Source organism: Passer domesticus, chromosome 8 (assembly GCF_036417665.1).
Source record: "Passer domesticus isolate bPasDom1 chromosome 8, bPasDom1.hap1, whole genome shotgun sequence".
NCBI lineage: Eukaryota > Metazoa > Chordata > Aves > Passeriformes > Passeridae > Passer > Passer domesticus.
In genome coordinates, this window is record NC_087481.1 from 50,673,394 (window position 1) to 50,699,514 (window position 26,121).

The window sequence follows — 26,121 nt, forward strand, 5'->3', positions numbered from 1 at the left end:
CTTGTCCACATCCTCCCTCAAAAGTGAACTGGAAATCTAGAATAACAGCACTTTTGAAAGGGAAGTAGTATGAAATTAATAAAAATTACCTAGCACTGCAAAGCAACAAGGCTTTTTTTATCCTTATAATTTTGATATATGAAGTACTGTTGAAGAAACTTGAGTATATTTTGCTTACTAAGTTTGGCTGAAATTCTTTATTATTTAGCATTTGGTGTGTACCTAACTGCATACTGTGAGGTAGACACAAGGCTGTGTTTTGCCTGTACAATTCAAAAATTATTGATCATTTAGGTTTTGTGTGGGAAGAGGCGTGCAAGCTCTTCTTTGACTGAAAGAGCTCAGAGCTGTGCAACTGCTAGTATTGGCACAGAATAATAATAATAATAGCATAATAACAAAACATATTTTTTAAAACTGGCCCCTTACATCATTCCTCCAGGTGTAGCAGGTGTGAATGTGGTACTTCTGCTCATGGGTCAAGAATAGTTTTCTGTGGAAAAGAGCATTAGAAAAAGCATTCCAAAAGCCTGGTTCCTACATGAAGCTCCTTGGGGGCTGCTGTGAGCAGAGCGACTGTGACTGTAGCGCTCGGTGCTGCTGCCAGGCCTGCTGGCTGTGCTCCAGGGCTGCTGACAGTTTGGGCTGTACGGAGCCTATTGGAGGAGTGGATACACCAATGTTCCTCCTAAATGTAGCCTACAGCAGTGTGGGTGTTCCTGGGGTTGTTTCCCCACCTCCCAGTCCGCAGTTACAGGTTCAGGCTGTGGTGGATGAGGAGCGGCTGTCACGGTGTCACTCCAGGTGGGGAGAAGGCTGCTCACAACCCCGCAGGTGCACCGGGGCCGTGCAGAGCCTGCCGAGAAAAGGTAAAGTGCGGCTCGGAGAGCTTTTCCCCATCCTTTGAAACAGACACTATCCTAAACCTCCGGCCGGGAGGGTGGGGGCCGTGTGGGGCTCAGAGGTGCTGGGGGTTCCCTCGCCCAGCGGAGCCGGGTGCGCAGCGGGGTGCGAGGGCAGCCCCGCCCGGCTCCTCCTCCGGCTGCTCCGGGCCGGGAGAGCCTCGGGGAGGGCTGGGCTGGTTCCCAGCGGGCCGGGCTGTCCCATCGGCGGGGACACCTTGCTGTCCCATCGGCGGGGATGCGGCGGCCGGCTCCGAGCCCCGGGGCAGGGAGGAGGGACAGGAGGGCGGTTCCGCAGCCCAGGTCCCGTCCCGGCTCTGGAGCAGTCCCGGCCGCTGTGCCTCTGGTCCCCCCGCAGGGAATGCCGAGCTCAGTGCGGGGATTGCCGCAGCTCGGCAGGAACACGGCGTGAATCTCTTCAATGAATAAACAGGGCCGTGATGCGTTAGTAAAATAAAAATAATCCCCACCGCCCGGGAAACCAGACTCAGCCCGTGCTCTAGTGCTTTAATTACTTTGTTTCTAGCACTTTTGGGGTGCGGCCAGGGGAAATGCTGAGCCTGCCAGGGCTGACTTTCCAGCAGGTTGTGTCTCGCGTCTGTAATAGACATCTTTCTGCAAAAGACACAATAACAACTTGATCATTACTTAATAATCAAGGAAGGACTGATTGATACCTGTAAACTGTCCGGATGCTTCATGACGGAAATGAGAGTAGCCTTTTTGTTTATTTTGCTTAGTAAAGGTGAGATATCACTGTGAGATAAATCGTCCACACAATCAGATTTCCCCACGTTATTCAGCAAGGACTGTGCTGGACAGGCAGTGTGTGTTCTGACCCGCTTCTCATCTGTGTGTTGGGGTATCAACCGTGTCATCTTCAGTGTGTGCTCTAGCCACAGGCAAAGTCAGTAGCATAAGCACTTCTGTCAGAATAAACTGCACAGTAAGTTTAGCAAAACTCTTGGGTCAGAAAAGTGCCTTTTATTCTGTAGCTCATGGGTTGTACAAGATCTGATCTGCAGCTGATTTTGACAGTACCCCATGTGAGCAGGGCTGCAAGATCAAGGTCTCTTTATGCACAGGAGTCTTTGCTGTACAAGGGGAAAGAGCCTCTCAAAACTCCCTCACTGCAGAACTGGGCTGGGGAGAACAAATAAACTGGTTTTGCAGAGCATCTTCTGCAAATTTAATCCTGTTTATCCCTTGGAGGAAAACATTGTCAAAACTTTTAGAGTGAAATTTGTGATGTTTGTTTTAGGGAGAAGTGCGTTGTCTTCCTCCTTGCCCTTCAGTTTCAGATCCCACTGTGGGCTGCCCCCAAGCAATGCCTGTGGCTGAGCAGAGGGGATGCATGGGGCTCCTAACAGAAGTTGCTCACTGCCTCCCAACCTTGGCAAGAAGAAAAAAGCAAAATTTATTTATGGAAAACAAGCTGAGAGAGAACTGAAAAAAGAGACAGGAAGATTGGTTCCCTCTCTCCCTCCCTACATCTGAACATCAGATGAGCACGTAGCGGTGAGCTCCCCTCAGCAAGCTGGGGCCATTCCTCAGCACTGGCAGGAGCTGTTTGGCTTGTTAACAATATATTTTAATGAATATGCAGTGTAATCTTTCCTGCTTTCTCCCCGATTTAAATGAGTGATATTTTGCAATGTTGAAAGACATGTTGGGAAGGTACTTGTCAAGAGGAGCTTTTCTCCCCTTTACCTCTCTTTCCCATCTCTGGCCTCACTCCCCCAAACACAGTACACATGGTTACAACTCTTACTTTGCAAGAGTAAGTTGCTGTCATATTCACGTGTCCAAGAGAGAATCTGGGTACAAAAATAGGAGTTTTGACTTAGTGTAGTATTTAAAAAATATGTATTTTTGACTCATTATTGAGGTAGACGTTATTAAAATTCCCTATCTTAATGGCTGAGATGATAAAATGAAAATGTCCTTCACTCATCACCCCACTCCCACCCCCCCCCCAGCAAACTGCTAAGTTTGCTGCTGCTAATCCTGGGCTAATGCTGATGAGCAACAGGTGATGATGAAGCTTTCTTTCAATTCCTGTTGCTGAGAGTCTAGCTGGGCTAAAAGGCAAAGAATTCATCCTGCAGATTAGCTGATTTAAACCCAAGATAAAACCAAGTTGGCGAAACATCTTGACCTGTCAGTGTTTTGTATGAAAACAATGTGAAATCCCCAACACCTGTCACATCTGACTGCAAGCAGAGGCCTGTCCAGCTCGGGGTGATGTGCACCCTGGAAACAGCTCCTGGGAAGAATCTCCTTGAGGCATGGCAGAAGAATGACCTTTCCTCCGTGGAATTTGCAGGGTTTGAAGCTCCTGGGGGACACACAGTGGAGCTTCCCCAATGAAGTCCTGTTTTGTGTTGATCTCCCTTTACTTACTGTCTATTTGGTGGGGACAATCTGCTGAAGGGAGATGCCTGATGCACCTGGTGCTGCAAAACAGGGTTATTGTGTCTATAATCCCTGGTGGGGTGATGCCAGAGGGGATTTCTTAATCCCCTCTTCATTTTGTACTTGTGCAGGTAACTGGGCATAGCCTGCCTTGGGTATCCTGTCTTGTCTGATGTGAGGGATATATAATTTGCTGCAGAAACAAGAATTTCCTGGGGAAAATCCACCCGTTTTCTATAAAAACAACTAATAGAGCTGGTTATCAAGAAGCACACTTACTTGTCTTTAACTACATAAAGAAAATCTCCTTGTGCAATGACAGGGGCAGAGACCCATCAGGAATCTGGTCTAGTGAGTGCTTTTAATCTGGAGAAAAAAATAAATATACATGTTTGAAACAGAAAGCCAAGAGCTCTACCAGATACATTTGGTCTAACTCTGGGCATGCTTGAAAGTGTCACTGAAATCTACCTACGATGTGATGGCAGCCTCGCTGATTTCAAAGGAAAAATGAGCAGAAAATTGACTTTGCTGGACAGTTATGCATTAAAAACATCTCCTCAGAAAGCCAGTGCTTGTAAAACACGAGGCGTGAAAGAGTCTGGGGCTGAGTGTTGGAGCCCTGGGATGGGGATGGGATGGGGATGGGATGGGGATGGGATGGGCAGCAGCGCCGCTCGAGGGAAGGATCCCTGGGCTCGGTGGGGAGCTCAGGGGGGATGAGGCTTGGACTGTCCTTGGTGGAGCCCCGAGCAGCTCTCTCGGGCTCTCCATCAGCTTTCCCATGCCCTGGTGGGACTCAGCTGGGAAAGGGAGGTGCCCAGGAGAGGAGAGGTCAGGTCTGGGTGGGAATGGAGAGGAGGGCAGGCAGGGCTGGCTGTCCCTCCCTGCCAGGGCTGTTCTCTCCGGATGTGATGGGAAAGGAGAGGAGTATGTTGAGAGATTTCCTTTTCTATTATTCCCTCATTTTCATGTTTTTTCCTTCTATCTGTTCCCCACCCTTCTTCCCGGGGCAGGAGTTACTTTTGCCCCCCAGACAAAATGTTTCTGAGCTCATCACCTGAGACACCCAGGAAGAAGATGATCAGCTGCAGGTAAAGAAATTGGCTTTGGGAATTGGATTTCTATTCCTCTCCTCTTTTGTTTCTTTTTGGTTTTTTTCCCTTCCAGATTTGTCACCATGAACCTCTTGTCATTTGAGCCCATCTGCATTTTCCTGCTTTCCCAAGGTATGTTTTAAAGCTGCCATTTTGCATCAGTGGTTTTTGTCATAAGTGCTTCCCTATCTCCAGCTGGGGTTCCTCACTTCAAGGAATGAGAGCCAAGTCAGTGCCTCTCCAGAGGTTTAGGGATAAACTTCTGAAACATAGTTTCACACAAAAGGGGAGAAAATAATACCTGGAGAAGCAGCTTTTCTGAGAATTTGAACATGTGACTGATCTATATGTGAAGTGTCTAACTGATGTGGGAAAAGGTGATGTTATATTGAAAGTTCATAAATCTATCCAGTGTTTATGGCTGTAATCTCAGAAGCCTAAGGCTGGCCTAGCTCTCATTCTTGCCCTTTATGCAGTGAGCAGAGAGACTGTCCTTTGTACTGGAGTCATGTCCTTGTCATTTTCCTGCTCTCTGTGTCCCTGCCAGAAGGAATTTCCTGACATAGATACACTGCTGTGTCACCAAACTATGTTTTGCAGCTGTGAAACCTACACAGCAAACCAGCATTTTTGCTGTTATAGTTAAATCCTGTATGTCTTGTTCATGGGTGGCTGTCTGTTTGATCCCACAGCTTTGCTGGCCTTGGGTATACAACAAATCCATGTTGGCCAGGAGATGATTGGCAAGATCTCAGCTGCTGGCCAGTGTAAGTTTGTTTTATAAAGCATTTTCTATATCTGAATTCCTTCTTTCTTTGGTTGTTTTGGTGTGTTTTGTTTTGGCATTTTTTAAGTTTTTTGTTGTTGGAGTTATTTACATTTATTAGCCCCTCTTCAGTCCATAAAGTGCCCAGCAATGCTCTGGCAGTCACAGCAGTGTGGCTGCCTCTACCCCAGCCTGGCTTTCTTCCCCATTGGTGTTAGCTCTCCTGAGACATGATCTGCTCTGGTTTTCCCAAACTGGCTATTTGCCAGCTGGATGGTGTTTCTGTCAGTGCTTCAGAGCCTGCTCCAAGCAATCCTGATTTGCAGGGCTGTGTTTAATTACAGCCTTGATCAGACCTCCCACGTGGGTGTTTTTTCAGGCTGTAAAGCCAGCACAGCCAGGTTGCTGGGAGCAGGGGTGATGGGCTCTGGCTGGCCCGTGTTCACCTGCAGCTCCCTTGTTGTGCTTGCAATCATTTATTGATAAACTCTGTTGTGAATTCTCTCCTGATCCCCATTTTTTTCTGTTGTCTGTCAAAGGGTAGAGTGCATTCATTCCTGTGCCAGGCATGCCCTCCAGTTCTACCCTGCAGCACCACGTGTTCATCTCAGATGTCCCCTCCCAGGGATGGCTGTTTGGGTGTTTCTCCCTGCTGCACATCCCCTGGAGTCCCTTGGTGGGCTGCAGACATCCTGTGCAAGAGCTGCACTGCACCCTCAGCTGCAGAGCCACCTGAGGAGTGTTTCTCCATGCTGAGCCCAGTCTGGGGGCTCTGCAGTCTCTGTGCATGCTTAGGCAGGGGTGACAGCCCTGCTGCAGCTCCAGGTCCAGCCCAGCTCCCAGGGCAAGGCTGACAAGCCAGGACAGTGCTGGCAGGGAGGCTGTGCTGCAGCTTGTCCTCAACACAGAGCCCCAGGGCAAGGCTGGGTGCCCCCTTAGGAGAGCCAGTGACCCAGAAGGGAATGCCTCACAACTTTCAGTCCCTGTCATCTGGTATTAGAAAACCCTAATTATAAATTCAGGTTTTGGCTGGCAGGAAGGATTTGGAAAAAGTAGTGGCAATGAAAAGATTATAATAATGGGAGTAGAGTAACATTACTGGTTAAAACAGCTCTTTAGGGGTCAGTGTGCTTGATCTCTATTGAACTTCTGGATTTTTTTTTCCCTTGAAGTTGATTCTGACAATGCTGCAGAGGGGGCTTTAAAATTTCCCTTTTAATGCTTTGAAAATGATTCTTCATAGTCTGCAATCTGCCGTTTATTTATTTCAGTGAATTAAAATTAAATGTGAATGTCAGTGAAATTGTGGGTTTCCACTGCAGCAAAAGTACCTCAAAAACTTCTACCTGGGAGCAGTTATGTTCCTGCAGGCAGGGGTGATACAAAGACACATCTCTGAAGGGGAGATAAAAGGCAGATTTTCATGAAGAGTGTTTCTGTCAGTGTCTGGGAGCTGTTCACTGAATTTGTGTTTAGAAAAATAAGAAAATGGAAAGATTTTGTGATGCATCTGTGCTACAGATGCAACACACTGGGCTCTGTGGGACTTCATAAATGCCTCCTGGATTTATGTCTGTGCCTTGGACTGGGAGAGTCTGCAGATCCCACTGGGCAGGGCTCCCTTTCCCTGCTGCTCACCCCTCCCTCTGTGTCCTCTCTGAGAGAACAGCTCTCCCTGGATTCGCTGATACTCCACTGCACTGGCTGCTCTGTGTCCCTGAGACCAGGCTGAGCTCTGAGCTGAGTCTGGCAGGCTGAGAGCTGAGCTGGAGCTGCTGCAGGCCAGAGCAGGGGTGCATGTGGGGTTTGGGTTGTGAGCACTGCTGCCCCTGTCCATCCTCTGCAGTTTGTCTGGATTTTCAGCTCTTGGCTGCCTGCTTCCCGAGCAGGGCTAGCAATTTGCAGTTTCACAGTGTATATATTTTTTCTCCTAGTGATGCAATGCTCTGCCTCGTTAGATGTGCTTTTCCTCCTGGATGGCTCCTACAGCATTGGCAAAGGAAGCTTTGAGAGGTCCAAGCACTTTGCAGGCAAGCTCTGTGATGCCTTGGACATCCATCCAGACAGAGTGAGTGTCAGGAACATCTCTAAGTTTCAAACAGCTTGGCAGTGTGTCTAAAGGTCAGTGGTAATGTGCTGAGTGAAAATGCAAAATTCAACCTACCAGCTGCCATGAGGGCAGAGTATTTATTTGTATCAGAAAGATGTGGTTTGTAAAGCAGTGGCATTGGAGGACTCTTCTTGATTCTTCAGGTTTTAAGCAGTTCCTTTTGAACTTGAGAAAATACATAATTCTTCAGGTTAAAGATTATGATTTGGGTTTTTTTTTAACTGATTTTATTTTTGTTTGGAAGCTCATCAATTAGTTGGACTTTTCTCTTGCTTTTCCTTGGAAAGCTGCAGAATTAATCTCTGGGAAGTTAGCCACCTTTCTGTACAGATGTAAATGCTACAGTCTGCTTGGTCTCTTCCCTAGAGTGAGATGGGTGCTGTGCTGCTGTAGTTTCAGCTCTTGCTCCCTGGAGTCAGCCTTGGGCCACCTTTGGGCCTGAATGACACATCCTGGGTTCATCTGAGGGGACTTAAGCCAGACTGACAGAGGTTCCAGGTGTGCATCAGTGCCACAGCACTACCGCAGCTGAGGGCCTTGGAGCAGGCTGGGATGGTTGCTGGACTTGATTCCATGCCAGAGCCTTTCCAAATAAATGTCAGGTCTTTGGGAAGGTTGTGTCAGTGAATATTTAATATTTGCAGATTTGGTGGTGTGTTTTATTTTTTAAATACCATCCTTCCTCTAGTCTTTCACTTAATCCTCACATACACTGGGCTGAAAATTGGTAATCCTTTCACCTTTCAAAATTGTCACATTCCATAATACTTCTTGTAAGGCTTCAGTGAAGTATTCTGGATGTATTGCCCAGTACAGAACATTTGTCCATTTGCATTTTCAACTAGAGAAAAAGGTTTTAGAGGAGCTATTAGAAAAAGTATTGGTTTGTGTTGCCTGCTGTGCTCAGTGCCAGAGGGAGCCACTCTCAGTAATGGAAAGGTTGCCTGCCTAGTGTGTAAATGGGTTGGTGTAGAAGGTGTTATTTATAAACTTACTGCCCCTGAGGCTGTGAGCTGCTCTTAGTGGATAAATATAGATCCTGAGCTGCCTCCAGCTGCAGCAGAGGCTCCTGTTGTTTCCAGATAAACTTTTTTGCCTTGTTCATAGTCTGTATAGATAATACTGGAGTTCCTGTTGTATTTCTAAGTTCATTTAGACTGCTGTGGCTAAACAGCAAAAACAGTTTGCCTTCATACAGTTTAGTCTTCCCAAGTTTGTAAATTGATCAAAAGAGTAAAACTGGCACAGACACCTTTCGTAACTTTCCATAACCTTTTCTTTTAGGTCCGTGTGGGAATGATACAGTTCAGCTCAACTCCCCACCTTGAATTCCCACTGGATTCTTATCTAACCAAAGAAGAAGTGAAAGAGAGAATCAAGAAGACTGTGTTCAGGTCAGCTTATCTTACAGCTCTTCTCTTTCTGGGCTATGAATAATCTGTGGATTGAGGGGTTTTTTGAGGTTTAGAAATCTCTGCTTCTGCTGTGCTTACACCAGTGTGATGTCCCCAGGGAGGGAGGTGAATGAACACTGTGGTCCATGATCCACAATCCACTAAAAATGTGAAACCTGGTCTGTCTTAGTGAAAGCTGATAGGAGATACAGTTTTCAGTGTCCTGTTATAACGTGGTAAATAGAGAGTTTTCCAGTTCTTTCTGTCTGTCTGAGCCAGGCAGTGGGATACATCCTCCATGAAAAAGCAAGCATGTTGTTCCTCATGGCTGAGCTAAGGCAGACCAGTGTGCTGCTTCATTTTTTGGTGGTTGCAATTTCCTTTGTCCTGTGAGTCAGTGATGAACTGCTGGTCTCTAGATATCTGTGGGTGCTTGCTGAATTCAAGAGGATCAGGTTTTCAGATGGAAACCTTTTCTTCTTCCTGAATGTTAAGACTTGGATGTCTTCCTATGACCCCAGGAAATGGAGCCAGAAGTCCAAAGAAGACCTGTGCTTAGAACTACTCAAAATCCAAACTTTCCATCTCAGAAAAATACATCTGGATCTACTAAGGATCTGACAGTCACCCCCAAATAGCACTTGTGTTGATGATAGATGAGGTATTGGTGAGGCCTCTGGATGTCTACACTTTTAGCTGATCTGCTTTAGGACTAAGGGTTAGATCAACATTTCCCATGGATATCTGCTGCTCTCAGGATGTTGTACATATTGCAAGCAAATGTGATCAGTTTTGCGTTTTTCAAGCAAGATCAGTTGGCTGGATTTTGTTGTATTCCTTTTGATGAGTTTAGCAAATCAAGAAAACCTCTTGTGTACTGTTACAGGAAAAACTTACAGAAAAAAAAGATGCATTCCCCCTCTCTGGTTGCTGTTGAAAGTCTGTGAGAGCAGAGAAGGTAAAGCAGCATTTGCTGGCTGGCACTGCATTTCCTTGGTGACAACAGAGGGACGCTGACAGATCAAACAGAAAGAATTACTTTTTGCCCGGCCATTTCATCTAGTTCAAATGAAAAGCTGACATTTTGCAGTTGATAAAATAGTTATGGATGGATTCCAGTTGGCTTCTGAAAAGAAATGGGTGTTTGACATCTTGGTTGAGAGGTTCCTTGATGTGTTCTGATGAGCCTTTGGCCAGTGAGGCATTTCCTGACTTCAGCCTGGAGCTGACAACGCTTGGAAGGAGGCAGCACCAGACTAAAGTGAAGCTTTTGTGATTTATTTGGAGTCTGCTGGTCTCTCTCTGTGAATGCTGTCCAAACAGCTTTGGAATTCGCTGGCCAGTTCCAGCCATACTCGGTGGTAATCTCAAGCTAAATTTCATATTAATTTCTTTCATATCAGTCAGCAGCTGGTTCCAGGAGAGAAACCTTCTTAGTGCTGTCCCTGAAGAAAGACAGCAGGTAAAGACCAGATCTCATTGTATTTCAGAAAATCCTTATTGGAGTAATGCCTCAAATACACTTCCACTGTGCCAAGCCCCAGTGAAGCTCCAAATGCAAATTAATAAGCAATTTAATGAGCTCTTTATTCACTTTTTTCCTATCAGGGCTCACGTGGGCACAGTGTACTGAATTCATCAAGCTTTAGTCACTGCACTGACTATGCACAGGTATTTTTCCTCATGCAAATCACTATTCAGTGAAGCATCTCGCAGACATCTGGTCAGAAAAAGGCAAATTTGGACTTGCTATGAACACATGGTCACTGAGTATGCTTGGAAATGATGCAGTGCAGAGGAGGAAGAAGTTCAAAGCAAAGATGCTTGGCAAGTACAGAATGAAAAAAGTTTCTGTGAAAATCAGAGGGTAGATGGAAAAACATTGAACTTGGGCATGATTAAATGCTTTTCTAGGACAAGCAAATCAGGAATCAGGTGCTTGGGTGAAGGATGGATGTTCAGAAAGAAAATGAGGTGTGTTTGTGTCAATGCAGACAAAGAATGTGAATGCTTCAAGGAAGGAGTGACACTTGTGGTTTGGTTCCCCTGGATTGTTCTGGACAGCAATAAAAGCAGCCCTTAAGGGCAATTACAGGAAATTATTTATAGCACAACTCCTTGGACAAATTGCAAGACAGTTGGAAATGGTCACTCTGCTCTAGTGGCTTTATTACCACCAGGTCTGTGGCATGTGTGGGAAGAAGCTGAGCAGGGCAGGGGCTGAGCAGGAGCTCTTGGGGTGTGGATGGAGGAGAAGCTGAGCCTGAGTCAGCAATCTGTGCTGCCAGCCCAGAAAGCCACCCTTGGGCTGGGCTGCATGAGAGGAGTGAGGAGCAGCAGGTCAGGGAGGTGATTGTGGCTCCCAGTCCATTGTTTGAGACCCCCCTGGAGCACTGCAGCCCTGTCTGGGGCACAGCATCAGAAGGGTGTGCCTGTTAGAATGAGTTCAGAGGAGAGAAGCTGAGATCCTCAGAGGGGTGGAGAACCTCTGCTTTGGAGACAGGCTGGGCAGAGAATGTGTTTTAGGGAGAGATGCCTCTGCCAGAATGAAGATACAAATGAGATCATATGATGGCAACATACAGATTTTATTTAACATGGATTTTATTTGTGAGAAATACGAGGGAGAGAGAAATAGGAAAGAGGTGTCAGAGAGAGAGAAAAAGAGCAGAAGAGAATCTGTTGGAACTAGATGATTTCTGAGGTCCGTCCCAAACGAAACCATTCTGTGATGATAGAGCATGTGTAGTTGTGTATTTTAACTTGATGTTACAACAACAACAACAACAACAATAATTTGCTAATACTACTATTTTATCATCATCATATTATTATCATCCCTATTATTCTTCTCCTTTTTCTTCTTCTTCCTAGTATTTACTTCTTTTTCTTCTTCTACATCAACTTATTATTGTCCTTATTCCTTTTCTTATTCCTTCCTACTCTAATTCTTATTCTTTTTCTTTTTTATTATTATTTTCCTATTCTTTTTTTTCTTATTATTATTCTTATTCATTTTCCTATTTGTATTCTTTTTCTCATTCTTATTCCTTTGTTCTTTTTCGTATTCTTAATAATTTTATTATCCCTATTCTTGTTCTTATGCTTATTATTTTTTCTTATTCTCATTCTTATTATTATTCTTACTTTTTTTTGCTTGTTCTTATTCTTACGCTTAATTATTTTCTTATTTACTACTACTACTTTATCTTCTCAAACTTCTTCATATTATTATTAGTCCTACTATTCTTTTTCTCTTTTTGTTGTTGTTGTTGTTGTATTTTGGATGTTTTTTGTGTTTTGTTTTTGTTTTGGTTTTTGTACTACTGCTACTATTTCTAAAACCCAGCTTCTGTCTGTTTTGGATGAATTGTGTTTGGCGAAGTCATGCAATGGAGTCATTCAGTGTCCAAAATACCTGTCTGTGCCCATTCCCAGTGGATAAAATCCCAAAGGATCAGCATGTAATCCTTTCGGGATGAGAGGAAATGTCTTTGGATTCCACCAGGGGGAGGTTCTGTTGAAATATTCAAAATTTTTCCCTGACAGAGTGGTCAGGCATTGATTGCAAGAAGCTCCTCGGGGAGGTGGTGGAGTCTCTATCTTTGGACGTGTTCAAGCATCATCTGGCTGTGGCACTTGGGGACATGGTTTCAGGGTGATGGTGGGACTGGATGACATTCAAGGTCTCTTCCCACCCTGATGAGTCTGTGGCCTTTACCTCTGAGTCACATGTCACCAAGTGTCCCCCAGGGGTGCTGGATTGGGGCTGGCCACATGGGTAATCGTCCTGGGGAGGCCAGCTTGGGCTGCAGGGCCGTGTCTGGGCAAAGGCAGCCCGTGTGGCTGCCCCAGGACGGGGGCAGGCTGTGGGCCAGCCCTAATCCTCGGGCTGTGGGGCCAGGCAGGGGCAGAAGAGCCCCCGCAGCGCCCGCAGTGCCCGCTGCAGGCAGGAGGGACGTTTCTTGGATACCCCTTGGCCAATGGACTCTTCCCAATCAGACACCTCTTGGTAGCGAGTAATGTCTTCATGGGGCAGCTCATGCTTGCTGTCTTCTTCCCAGTCAGAGAGATTCTGGGAGCTGCCGACTGGTCCTTGGGAAAGGTCTTTCCCTGTGCCTTCTTCCCAGTCTGAAATTTCGTGGTAGCTACCATCCCCATAGGACAGCTCTTCCCCAGTGCATTCATCCCAATCAGAGAGCTCGTGGTGGCTTCGGGCTTCTTCTGAGGAGAGCTTCTGCTCAATGTCTTGCTCCGTGCCTTCTTCCCAGTCTGAAATTTCTTGGTAGCTTCCAGCATCCCCATGGGACAGCTCTTCCCCAACATATTCATCCCAATCAGAGAGGTCATGGTGGCTTTGGGCTTCTTCTAAGGACTGGTCCTGCTCCTTGGCCTCTTCCCAGTCTGAAATTTCTTGGTAGCTTCCAGCATCCCCATGGGACAGCTCTTCCTCAATATATTCATCCCAATCGGAGAGCTCGTGGTGGCTTTGTGCTTCTTCTAAGGACTGGTCCTGCTCCTTGGCCTCTTCCCAGTCTGAAATTTCTTGGTAGCTTCCAGCATCCCCATGGGACAGCTCTTCCTCGATGCATTCATCCCAATCAGAGAGCTCGTGGTGGCTTTGTGCTTCTGCTAAAGAGAGCTCCTGCTCACTGCTGGCTTCCCTCTGGGACTCTTCCTGGTACCTACCTGCTTCTTCTAGGGACAGTTCCTGCTCAATTCTGGCTTCCCCTTGGGACCCTTCCTGGTACCTACCATCTCCATCTAGGGACAGCTCCTGCTCAGTTGAGGCTTCCCCTTGGGACCCCTCTTGGTATTTGTTGATTTCTCCTTGGGACAGTTCTGTGTGTTCCTCATCTTTGTACTGAGGAAGCTCAAGTTCCCCAGCCAAGGGCCCCTCCTCAGGCTCTTGCTCTGCCAGGACTGATCCCTCATCTGCCTCCTCCTGCTCCTCACTGGGGGCTTGGGCTCCCAGTGGGCTGTGCAGGGCCAAGATTGGGCTCTCTTCCCTTCTTCCTCCTTCAGTTGCTGCTTCCAGTTCAGCAGCCCTGCTTTGCTCCAGGTCCCTCTGTTCCTCTGGCTGCTGGCCAGATTCCTGGATCACAAGCAAAGCCTTGTGCACAATGTCATAGCTGATGTGCCTCGCTAAATCCAGCAGAGCCTGGCTGGAGTCTGGGGGGTAGCACGAAGCAGGGTCTGCTTTCTCTGCCACTGCTGATGGCTCCTCCTCCCTGAGGGCAGGAGAACCTGGTGCCTTTTCCACCTCAGCAGGCAGGGGCTTGGGGGGCTCTTCCTCCTCATCAGCTCCTGCCAGAGCAGCAGTGGCTGCCAGCTCATCCTCCGTGGGACTCCCCAGGGCAGAAGAGGTTCTGGGCAGCTCATGGGCTGCCTCTCCTGCCACCTCGGTGCCCATACTGCTGGGAGAGGTGGGGCCCTCCTCGGTACAAGTCTGGGCATCCTCATCCTTCTCTGGGTGCAGGGGTTTGTCCCATATCTTGTAATCGATGCCTTCTTCCCAGTGGGACAGCCTAACTTCCTGTTGGGGCAGCTTTTGGTCGCTCCCGTCTTCTTCCCATTGGGGAAGCTCCTGGACATTGTAGTCTTTTCCTTGTGATAGGTCCTTGTCCCTCTTGTCTGCCACTTGGGACAACTCTGGGTCTGTCTTGTCTCCTTCCTGTTGGAATGTGTCCGGATGGCCTTGCACTTCTTCCAAAGGAGATGGTTCCTGGTGTTCCTCCCCTTCCTGCTCTTGCTGTGTGGCATCTCCCCACTGGACTCTCACACTGACACCTCTCTTGCACTTGCACCTCTGATGCAGCTCTTGGTGCCTCCCCACTCCCTGTGAGGAGATGTCCTGGATCATCACATCGTCTTGTAGTCGGTAATACTCCTGGGCCGTCATTTCCTCCCAAAGGCAGCGCCGTCGTCTGGCAATGTGTCCCCATTGGGAAAGCTCTTGATCCGTGTCATATTCCCAGTCCTTGTCCATGTGGGCAAAGACCCCCTCCTCCTCAGTGTCCTACAGGGGCAGGCCTGAGCTGCCCCTTGCCCCCAGCCACTGCCCGCTGAGGGCTGGTGTTCCATCCAGCCAGGCAAGGGGCTGGGGGCTGAGAGCTGGGGTTCACCCTCTCCTGCTCCGCATCTGACGTCGTCGGGACACAGGGATCCTGGGAGCCGCTTCCTCCTGGGGTCTGGGCCTCTAGGATACCCCTGACAGGGAAGGGGGCCTCTGCCGTGTCACAAGGGCCACTGGGCACCACGGTGTCCCACATCACCCAGGGCCCTGGCACAACACATCTGTGTCACAAAGGGCCACACCTGGCACCCCTTCAACAGCTGGAATGGCCACAATATTCAGATGGAAAAACAGAAGCTGTAGAGACATTTGTCAAAGATGGAAATAAAATTGAAATGTCCAAGAGTTCTGGTTACTGCACCAATTTCAAAAACACCCTGTTGTATGTTTGAAGTCTCTTGGAGACCCCTCTGAGTTGGAGAGGAGGGACATAAGGGTGAATAGATGGGACAGTGGGTAGGAAGATGAGAAGAATGACAGGCTTAGACATCCCCATGGATATGTTAGTGGTGACAAGCAGAAATAGGCTACATTTCCCATTACCAGTGGGTAAATATTGAAACCCAAATGGTAAATTCAGTAGCAGGGGAGGAATTCTGATTTCTTCTTTTCTGATTGTATCTCCCTGCTTTCTAGAGGTGGGAGCACAGAGACTGGTCAGGCTCTGAAGTACATTCTCCACAAGGGTTTCCCTGGTGGCAGAAACTCAAGTGTCCCTGAAGTCCTGATCATAATTTCGGATGGAAAGTCCCAGGGCAGCACTGCAAGGCCTGCAATGCAGGTGAAGGAGAGACACATCACAGTTTTTGCTGTGGGAATCAAGTTTCCAAGGTAGGAAACTCTCCAGAGTGGGAAGTAGACACCCAGCTAGCCAAATGGCCAGTCCTGCAGAGTGAGGGATTGTCTCAGGCTAGATATGAGTTTTGGAAAGGGAAAAGGTGTCCTAGTTTTTGCCAGAGCAGGGCTGATTTTTATTTTTTTTTCTTCTGTAGCTGTGGTTGTATCTAGGAGATTATCCATACCTTTATCATTGATATGCTTTATCATTGCCAGGGGTGGAGGAAAGGGACTTTGTCCCTTCAGAGAGGAAGGGCCTTCCTTCCTTCCTTCCTTCCTTCCTTCCTTCCTTCCTTCCTTCCTTCCTTCCTGAGGGGAGAAAGTGTGGTGAACAAAACAATCAGTGTTGAGACGGACTTTCCAAGTAAATTCATTTTATCTTTTGTTATTCATGTTTTTATTGTTGTTACTGCTTGATTTCTTATTTCATTTTTGTTCTCAGTAAATTGTTCTTATCTCAATCCATGATTTTTGCTTTTCGTGTTTCCAGCTGGAGGTGAGAGGGGAAGCAAGGGGAAGCCTGGTTTCAGTGAGAGCACTAAACTGGGGAATACCATACTCAAACCATGACAAAAAGGAATTTGCAGGGTAATACAGGCACGGGGAAAACACTGACTTGGTGGCTGATGTAGAAGCAGCACCAGAGCTGATGAAGGAAACTTTTCCACTTAGTAGAGCTATGCTGCTGCCTGAGACTAAACACGCCAGGATCATGGAAACTGAGGAGCATCATGGTTTTGCATCAACTCTCTATTTGCTGCACAGGGTTGGTTTTGGCTCTTAATTCTTTGTGGGGGAGGCTGAGCAGCTGACCTGTGCCTTGCTTGGCAGGTGGGAGGAGCTGCAGGTGCTGGCCAGCGAGCCCCCTGAGCGGCACCTGCTCTTTGCTGGAGATGCTGACGATGCTGCCAACGGCCTGTACAGCACCTTGGGTGACCCTGTCTGCACTGCCACTGCTCCAGGTGACCCTGCTGGCCACACCTCCATGCCCATGCCTTCAGCTTGGACATGGCACTGAGTGAAGGAGATAAGGCAGTGTCAGGAAGCATACGGGGGAATTAGCAGGTGTTGCACTTCGAGGTAATCTGCTTCTGGTGCCCAGACTGGATGGCATGCTCTCCAAATACCTCCAAGCTGCAGAAACCTAAATCTTTCTGTATCCCAATTCACCTCTGAAAATGGGAATATTGGCTTTTGCTCATGTGACAGGGAATAGAGGGATAAAAGCAGCTGTGTTAAATTTTCTAATGACTTGGCTATGTATTAAGGGGAGGCACCCAGGGCTTGCAGGGGTTAGAAAGGATAGAACTAGAGTGGTCCAGAGGTGGCAGAAAATCAAACACATGAATGATAAAGGCACCAAAGGGGCTGAAAAGCTGTCACTGAACCATGAACTTAGCTGTGTGAGGTCTATAGCAAAGCAAAGGACACTGAATATTTAGGTCCCAGAAAGTGGAGTAGGCTGGTGATCTTTTCAACAATAAATCTCTCCTCCGGGGTCTCACAGAGGCTCTTGGAAGCTCTGTCCAGTCTGTTGTTAGGTAGTTGAAAACAGTTGTCTGCTCTTACAGCCTGTGTATTTTCAGGCAGTGGAGGCTGGTTTGCTTTTTGCTTTGCTGCAGGCTGCAAAGTTGAGTCCCACCCTTGTGAACGCAGGAGCCTGGAGACTGTGAAAGAGCTGGCTGGCAGCTATGTGTGTTGGAAAGGCTCAAAGCAGCCCAATGCAGTGCAGGCCTCACTGTGCCCTTTCACCAGGTAAGCTGGGCACCCACAGCTCTAAAAATGAGTGGGGCTGAGAGATAGAAAATACAGCAGTGAGGCTTTTATCTGACCTTGGCTCTTTACTGGGATGGAGATCCCTCAGAAGACTGATGCAAGCAGTCTCTAGTCCTAGGAAGAGTCTCTGCTCTCATCACTGGCAGAGAAGCAAGCAAACAAAATAATTTTTTTAGTCTTAAAAATACATCCATAATTTTAAAATGGAAAGATTACAGTTGAATTTAAAAAAAAAAAAAGGTAGATTCAATGAAATTATCCTTTTCCTTTCGCCATCTCATTTAGAATGGACTGTTTTTCAAAGAAAAACCTGTGTTTTCAAAGAAAAATTTGTTCCATTGAAAACACAGTAAGGTCCACCTTGAAGGCACCTTGTTAATTTAAATTCATGACAGGTCTTATTCTTCCTGTTTCAGGTGGAAGCGAGTCTTGATAAAACACCCATCCAGATGTTTCCGAACTGTATGTCCAGGTGGGATTTTGCTATTCCAAAACTTTAATCTATGAAGCAGAAAAGGTAATAGCTAAAGAACAAAAAGACAGGGATTTACTTTCACTTCTCAAAAATTTTGTTCTGAGTGAGACACTATGATCGGTAGATATTTAATCCATTTTTTGTTTCTCATGGGTATCTATGACCAGAGTTCTTTTGGATTAAAATGTCTCCCCATAGTTTCTCCTCCACTTGAGGAGCCAGTGAATTCTCATCTGTTCATGTCCTGGGGGCAGAGTCTTGCACTGCTTCCCAGTGCCTGCAGGGAGTCACTGTTCTCCAGTCAGGGGAGCATGCAGTGATGCTCCAGTCATACACTAGGTACCATAAGCAGCACCTGTTTAGTGGGGAGCCTGAAGATCACCAGCCTATTTTTATGGCTTTTGAAATAGCTGTGCTCCTTCAGTCTTTTTTGCAAGTTCAGGTGACAGTGGCTTCATTTTCTTTATCAGTACAATACTGTCCAAGCAGCCGGCCAGACCCTGACCTCTTCATTGCTGCTGAAAATCTGTCAGGGCTGCAGGACCTTTAACAATTCTCTGTTTATATGAATATGGTGTCACTGCCATAGTTCCAAATCAAATGAAGTCAGTCTGGTTTGTCACAGCCTGCTGGAGAGCCATCCCAAATGGAAATGACCATGGAGGTGAGGGTACACATGGCCCTGTGTTAGTTCAGACTCTGTAGCAAGAGGGGCAGAGCTGTGACCCTTTTTCCACTAACAGTGATGCTCATGCTGGCAGAGGAGGGGAAGGGCAGGCTTCCCTGATGATGACCTGTCTTTCTCTTCCCTGTCCTGTGCAGACCCTTGTGACTCCCAGCCATGCCAGAATGGTGGCACGTGTGTCCCAGAGGGACTGGACAGATTCCACTGCCTCTGCCTGCTGGGCTACGCAGGAGACATCCACTGTGGTGGGTATGAACCTGTGCTCTGTCTCCTTCCCTCTCAGCTGAGTCCTGCCTTGGTGACACCCTTTGAGCCACCCTGGGGACAGCTGGGCTGGGGCCACAGTCCTTGTGCTTTGCTGCAAAAGGCAGGCTGAGTTTACTCCCATGCTGATCATGACTGTGTCAGGCCCAGTGGCTGGGTCCTGCTGTTCAGACACCGTGTGGGCATGAACAGCACCAGTGTTGACAGTCTCACCCTGGCATGGCTGCCTTTGTGTCTAAGTGCAGGTGCCAAGGGATCAGGAGAACAGAGTCCCTGAGAGAGACATGGATGTGTCTGTTGGTCCCGTCCCCAAACACATGGGTGTGGCAGGAGCTCCTGGTTTTGGGAGCTCAGTGTAAAAAACCCAAGAGCTCCTGATCATTAGAAAACACCTTGTACTTTCCCCAGAACCAAGGTTCCAGCTTCAGAGTGTCTCAGGGTGTCATAGGTGAGGGTCTGGTGCTTGGACTCTCTCCTTTCTCCAGTATGTGATTGTGTCATTCAGTGTTCTACCCACAGCACTAAGAGAGTGGAGCTGTAATTTCTGATTTGAAGTTTGCCATCCAAAATGTCATGAATTCCCATAGATATTTCCTGTCAATAAAGGCTTATATGGCATCCAACCAAAACAAAGCCTGCTCCTGGCTCATTTGTCCTCCAGTTCATGGTATGAATGGATAAATGTTTGGGTTGCTGGACACAATGTCCCCTCTCCACAAGGCTTCCAGCTGGCCCCTGCTGGGGCTGCCCTGCAAATGACTGATTGGCTTCTCCCTTTCCAGCAGCAAAGCTGAGCCTCGAGTGCAGTGTGGATCTCCTTTTCCTGATGGACAGCTCAGCAGGGGTCACACTGGAAGGGTTCCTGCGCTTCAAGGCCTTCCTCAAGAGATTCCTCCAGGCTGTGGTGGCCCAGGACTCGCCAATGAGCGTGGGGGTGGCCCAGTATGATGATGATGTGAAGGTACCCATTGAACTGGGCCAACACAAGGACGCACTCAGTCTCACAAAGAGCATTGATGCCTTGAATTTCAGTGGAGGGAGAACCCTCACAGGCAGAGCCCTGCAGTACATTGCACAGCACGGTTTTAGGAGCACCCCAGTCTTTGCAGATGTGCAGGATGATCTCCCACGTGTGGTTGTCCTGCTCACTGACTCCAAGTCCCAGGATTCAGTGGCAGAAGCCACTAAGTATGCGAAGGACCAAAATATCTTCTTGATTGGCATAGGCAGCAGCTTCATGAGAGCAGAGCTGACCACAGTGACTGGCAATCCACAGCAGACCATTGTCTACTCAGACCCTCAGGACCTCTTCAACAGGATGCCAGAGCTGCAGAGAAAAATCTGCAGTGTGGGCAATCCTGAAGGTAAGACTGTGTTATGGGCAAGTTTGCCAAACCATGCAGAGGTGTCCTGAATTTCAGTAGGGAGGAGGGAAGGACAGAAGGACAAATGTCCTTGTTTTTGTCTGTCAGTCCAGGGACTAACCTTCCGTGAGTCATTTTTTGTGATGGATCTCTGCCTATGGGTGTGAAAGAGACATAGATCAGCCTTCACAATGGGTGATCAGCAGTGTTGAATTTTGCCCACGATTTCCTCTCACTGCTGTTTTTCAGTCAGAAAGGAGCAGATGCATACTCTGAGAGATACCATCTCTGTGCTCCTTTCCACAGGCTGCCAGGCCCAGTCTCTTGATTTGGCATTTGCCCTGGATGCCTCGTCTGGAGTTGGCCTGGAGAACTTTCTGCGTCTGAGGCGCTTTGTCAGGAGCAGCTCTTTGCACTTCATCATCAACCGGGACGTCACCCAAATTGCCCTGGTGGCCTATGGCAGCAGAGCTCACACTGCGTTTGCCTTGGACACCCACACAAGCAGCTCTGCTGTTCTCCAGGCCATCGACCAGGTGCCCTTCCTTGGGGACTCAGCCTCTGCTGGCAGTGCCTTGCTGCATGTTTACAGCGACGTAATGACTGTGCAGAAGGGAGCAAGACCTGGTGTCAACAAGGTGCTGGTGCTGCTCACCAACGGAGGGGGCATGCAGGATGCAGCTGCCCCAGCTCAGCAGCTGAGGCACAATGGCATCTTGGTGTTTGTGGTTGTCATTGGGGACACAGAGAGGGACACGCTGCTGAGGGTTGCTGGGTCTCCCAGCTACCTGCTCCACATCTCCTCCTATGAAGACCTGCAGTATTACCAAGGCCTTATCATCGAGAGGATCTGTGAAGGTAGGAGAGCCTCCAGTCATCACTCACTCCGTCAGTGCCACCAGCTGCTGCTGTTGTAGGTTTTCTGATGCTTCACTGACTGAACTTGATACTACCTTTTGCGTTTTATGGAGGGGGAAACTATGACACAGAGGTCTGATGACTGCCCAAAGCAATTCTGCAGGAATTAGTAACCACCTTTCCTAAGATTTAGTCCAGTAGGTGGGAGTGGGCATAGTGTGACTGGCCCTGCTAGATCTAGGTTCTGCTATCTCTGAAGGAAAAAGAAGTTTAGTCTTTTTCTGTTGTTGCTTTAAATCTGTAGAATTTGCTGTGTATTACTGAACCCCCTCAGTGTTTCTGGGGGGGCTTAATGGGCCCCTTTTTTGTGCTCTGCTCTCTTGTCCAACGGGTTTGTGACCAGGTGTTTGTAAAGTGAGTCTGCAACCTTATCACTCCTGTTCATCCTTAATATCTCACTGCTGAAATTATCATGCAGGCTTTCGAGATTTTGTGTTGCCCTGCATTTAATCTTAAAATCACAATGTGTCCATTTTGAAGCCTTCAGACAAATTGTGATTTATCTTATTTGTAGGACCAAATCCTTATCCTTAAAGTGGAAGAATTTTCAAATATTTCTGTAAAAACTCCTGTTTGGGGGTTGAAAAAAAAATGGTGAATTTTCTTCAAAACTCATGAGTGCCAGTCCTCAGCTGGTGAAAAATATGGCTCTAATACTAAGTTTGAAACATTTGCATGTTGTCTAGAAATCAGCTTTTCAGGAAGGACGGCAGCTCTAGTTTTCAGACAGTGACAATGAAAGTCCTCCTAGTTAAAATACCATGCCTTGTTTTCTCATTCAAAATAGCCTAAGTTTAACATCTATCCATTTTCTTGTTTTAACATGTTTATAAGATCAAAAGAAGCATGTTTTAGCTGCAGCTCAGAGGTCCTTTTCATCTCTGGGCATGCCTGTGTCTTTCAGGCTTAGAAAGAGCTACAGCATCATCTCTTTGGGGTGAGGAGCTGCTCTCCTGGCAGGCTCTGCAGATGGTTTCTGCCTGAACTTTTCAGTGTGTTTCTGTTGCAGTGCTGCTTTCAGCTGTGTTACTACAAAAACAATGTACTGTACCTTGGAATTAGCTAAAATGCCAGGGGTGAAGAGGAAGAGACAGCAAGGTTCAATGAGTCAGGGTAATAACATATCATTTCCTGAGACTGAATTGCTGCTTTCATTTCATGTACAGGTAAATCACAGTTTGAGCAAGATAGGCTGGGACCAAGGGCGATGTAAAGATAAGCCCTTCACTCAGTCTTCTACTCCCAAATCCAAGGTTTAATAACAGAACCATTGTCTGTGAAAGGACTTTAAAAAATTTGATTCATTATAAAAGTATTTGAGAAACAGACCCTGTATACTTGGAATATGGTATTAGTTTTGAGGCTCATCTGAAAAGAGTCCAGAAAAACCATCCAGGGTTTAGAAGAAAAGTTCCCAAGCATTACATATATATGAATCAGATTAATGGAAATACAAGTCATTGGGATCATCAGAGTGCAGGAACCTTATTTAAGGTATGTTGAGAGCAGGCTTGAGTTCAGAGGAATTGTGGCAGAATGATTCCCCACAGCAGGATCTGTGAGGTTATGCTGTGGAGCATCCCTGGAGGAATGAGGTGGACACATGACCTGTAGAGCAGAGCACTGTGGAACAGCTCCCTGGTGAACAGCACCTGGAAGATGAGTGGTGTGTCCAAGAGATCCAGATTCCATTGCCAGTGGCTTTTCCAGCCCAATGAAAGTGCCAGTCCCTGGGAATACACTCTCAGGCAGGACCCCAGCTCAGAAATCCCATGATGACAAAAATGTTTTTGAACCTGGCTTGATTCCCTATAAAATCAACTGGAGCTAAAGACTGATACGTGTCAGGTTTACGAATGTCAAAAAAAAAAAAAAGAAAAATAATTTCAGTTATAATTTTGCCAGCGTCAGGTGTGGGTTGAGACTTGATGTGCAGAGGGAGAATGAGCATAATGTCTGTTAAGACAGGGGATAGGATTTGTATTCTTTTTCCGTCCCCTTTTTCTATTTTCTCTGTGATTTTTCTACCCTGGAGCAAAGAGTAAGGCAAGCAGCTCTACACCACTTAGTTGTTGAGCAGAGGAATTTCGCACCCTCACCAACACCGCAGTGGTGTTGCCAGCAGACTGGAAGCAAATTCCTCTGGGATGCTGCTACTTAACCTAATGTATTGGCAGCAAGGCAGCGTGGAACTCTGCCAGCCCTGCTGACAGCTGGGCTCTGTTGTGTTGAGAGGGTTGGGAAAGCTGTCACATACTTCATAACAACAGGGCTAATAACATGGGCTGTGCTTGCAGGCTTCTCTCAAACCTCCTAGAAAAGAAACCCAGAAATTTTCCCTGTTTCGTTTACATTCATGCCATCCTTGCTTCCCAGCTGGCAACTTATTATTCCTTTCCAGTGGAAACTTTTATCCTCTCTGGGGCAAAGTGAGGTTTGAATTTGAGTGGCATTTGGGATTGTGAACCTGTTAGAGCAGGGCACATGTCTTGCTCTGTGTTGTCCATGTCTGCTGTGGGGAGTTTGGGGGTGCTCACAGCTCTGCAGGTGCTCCATTTTCCTCTGGGATATGCAACCTATCATTAAATTACTCTTTTAAGCTTTACTAGGAATATTCTCCTCCAGATTAGGACATGTAGAAAAGCCATTCTGTTCTCTAGGTTGAAGTGTCAAGCCAGAATTGTGGCTTGCACCCTCTGCCACGTTCAAATCTTTCTCCAGTCCCATTACCCCGATGACAATTTTGCAGCATTCCTGATGGATGTGGGTCTCAGCCAGTAACAATGCAGATGTTCCTGAGCCTGCTTTCTGCTTGTGTCTGTTGCAGAAGCCAGAAGCCCTGTGAACCTGTGCAAGCCCAACCCCTGCATGAACCAGGGCGTGTGCATCCTCGGGCCGGGCAGCTACCGCTGCGAGTGCCACGGCTGGGAGGGACCCCACTGCGAGACCAGTAAGGACCAGCAGCCCCTCCAGACTGATCCACCTCTCCCTGAAGCAGAGAAAAGGCTGTGACTCCTGGGCAGCTGTGTGGTGGGCACGCCTTGGTGCTGGTGTGGTCTCTGTCATATGGAAAGTGGAGGGGTTCGGGTGCTGAGGGGAGCAAGGGCTTCTCTCGAGAAGCTCTGTTCTGTTCCCCTTTTCCCTCTGCCGTGCTGGAAGAAACAATCTTCCCTAGGCTTCCCAAGTGGAAAGATTGGAATGGGAAGGAGCTGTTTCCCTCGCTACCCCTTTCAATGCTGTCCATGGTATAAAAGCCTCCCCATTGCCTTCCTTCTCTTCAGCAGAGGAGAAGTGGCCAGGATGTGGGGAGTCTCTGGCTCCCTAGAGGTGGCCCTGTGCCCATAGCATGAAGTTCTCAATTTAAGTGGGTTTTCCCCTTGCCCAATATTTTGCTGTTTTCATGAATTCTGGCTTCCAGCCTGTGGCCTCTAATATCTGTCATCTAAGGGAATGGTTGGTTGGTTGTTGTGGACTGTGACCTTATCCTTTGGTCCTGAACCCTCATCCCACATCTGTGCTCTCTTCTGCCACAGGAGTTCTCCGGGGGGATTCTCCAAGGTCTCCAGCCCTTCCTCCACGTTCCCATGTGCAGTGGAGTCCAAGGGGTTTGCAGCACTTCTCCAGAGCCCTCCAGCACAGCAAAAGGCAAATGGATCAGAGGCATTGACACAGATGTGCTGAGTGCTGCAGTTCTCCATCCAGGAGCACTTCCTGCCACCCACAGGCACCATCCAGCCCTTGGCAGGGATGGAGTTGCTCCAGCACAGGGACTGTGTTGAGGCCATTCCCAATTCCTGAATTGCACAAACTGGGCTCCCCATCACTCTCTATCTTTTATAATTGAAGTAAATATTTGTGTTTAAGTATTTCTTTCTGGCATTTTGCATTTCCTCATCCAGGTCTTAAGGTTGTGATTGTTTTGGGGTTTTTTTAAACAGATTTTGAGAGATCTGTTAGTCTAAAAATATGCAGAAGTCTGGGCAATTCTGAGCTCTTGCTGAAGGGGTATAACAGATGATGCACTTGCAGCCAGGTGCTGGAGTGAATAGCTCATTACATGCAGGAAGACAGAAAAAGAGGAAGGAGAACTGATTACAAGTCTTTATTCTGTTTCTCTTTAGCTTGTTCGTGCTGCTTTCTTCTCTGAATTTATTGGGCTGTGATGGTTCATGTCTCCGAAGACAGTTTGGCCACATGCCTGCATCCTTTGGAGCATCAGCTTCACCTCATCACTAGATCAATTTTCCCCCAAACCTGTAAAATTTACAGAACTGCTCCCCCAAAGCCCATGGTTCCCAGTGCTGGGTTGTTGTCTCCTGACTTTCCCATGGTGTCTGTCACCTCAGGAGAGCACAACCAGGTCTGTAGAGGGCCAAGGCAGAGATATTAACTGTGGCTGCCAGTGCTCATGAGAATAGAGTCTATTGTTCCCAGCAGAAGAAAAATCCCTTCACCCAGAAGTCCTGGCCCCGTGTTTGAATAGTAACATTAGATGGACAAAGAGAGACACAAATTGCTCAGCAGGTTTGTTGTCAAAAGAAGAATGGTCTGAAAGCACTCTCAGGGATGAAAGCTGGCACTGAGACAGGAGGAGCACTGTCGTGCCTTGTGGGAGAAACCAGGCTGGGAGAAAGAGGAAATTCTGCTTTCTTTTCACTGTCACTTTGGTAGATTGTCTGTGTCCTAAGGCACGGCAGAACAGAGGCTTAGTTGAAGGGCTGACATTTGGGATAAAAGGGAAATGAATCTATTAATGTTACTTAGGCATGGCTGTAGCTCAGCATTGCCTTTGCTGTTAACCTGTCAGTGTTCTCTTCACGTGGGGAGAAGGGCTTGGCCAGGCTCACAGCAAGCCCGTGGTTCATGCTGTGGTGCAGAAGTGCCTGTGGAGCTGGCTGGATTCCAGACCAGCTGCTCTCAAAAGCAGTTTTGTTTGTGTGAAGGGTCCCAGGGACCCCCCTTCTCACCCTGCTGGCTTTGCAGCTCCCTGGAGGTTTTCCTAACAGCATCATTAGCTCACTCCTCACAGACTTGGTCCTCTG

At 47.5% G+C, this 26,121-nt stretch overlaps 2 protein-coding genes across 12 annotated transcripts; one reads left to right on the forward strand and one right to left on the reverse strand.

The window, feature by feature from the left end:
* Positions 1-645: 645 nt before the first annotated feature.
* Positions 646-24,945, forward strand: VWA2 (von Willebrand factor A domain containing 2). 11 transcript variants are annotated; one of them, XM_064431370.1, is made up of 15 exons: positions 647-869; positions 4,334-4,411; positions 4,488-4,546; positions 5,107-5,181; positions 7,115-7,248; positions 8,575-8,684; positions 15,397-15,591; positions 16,429-16,559; positions 17,220-17,352; positions 17,790-17,845; positions 18,671-18,778; positions 19,580-20,161; positions 20,468-21,019; positions 23,907-24,029; positions 24,613-24,945. In XM_064431370.1, the coding sequence occupies exons 2-15, from the start codon at positions 4,359-4,361 to the stop codon at positions 24,744-24,746; spliced, it is 2,445 nt and encodes an 814-aa protein (XP_064287440.1). In that variant the 5' UTR covers positions 647-869; positions 4,334-4,358; the 3' UTR covers positions 24,747-24,945. The 11 variants fall into 11 exon arrangements, with proteins under 11 accessions (XP_064287445.1, XP_064287440.1, XP_064287442.1 ...); XM_064431369.1 differs by lacking the exon at positions 647-869 and adding an exon at positions 2,956-3,254 and having other exon boundaries at positions 19,583-20,161; XM_064431367.1 differs by lacking the exon at positions 647-869 and adding an exon at positions 2,957-3,254.
* On the reverse strand, positions 12,098-14,879 carry LOC135306832 (uncharacterized). Its single transcript, XM_064431379.1, has 2 exons — positions 13,440-14,879; positions 12,098-13,316 (listed from the first exon to the last, which is right to left on the reverse strand). Exons 1-2 carry the CDS (start codon positions 14,671-14,673, stop codon positions 12,565-12,567), a joined length of 1,986 nt encoding a protein of 661 aa, XP_064287449.1. The 5' UTR covers positions 14,674-14,879; the 3' UTR covers positions 12,098-12,564.
* Positions 24,946-26,121: the final 1,176 nt, after the last annotated feature.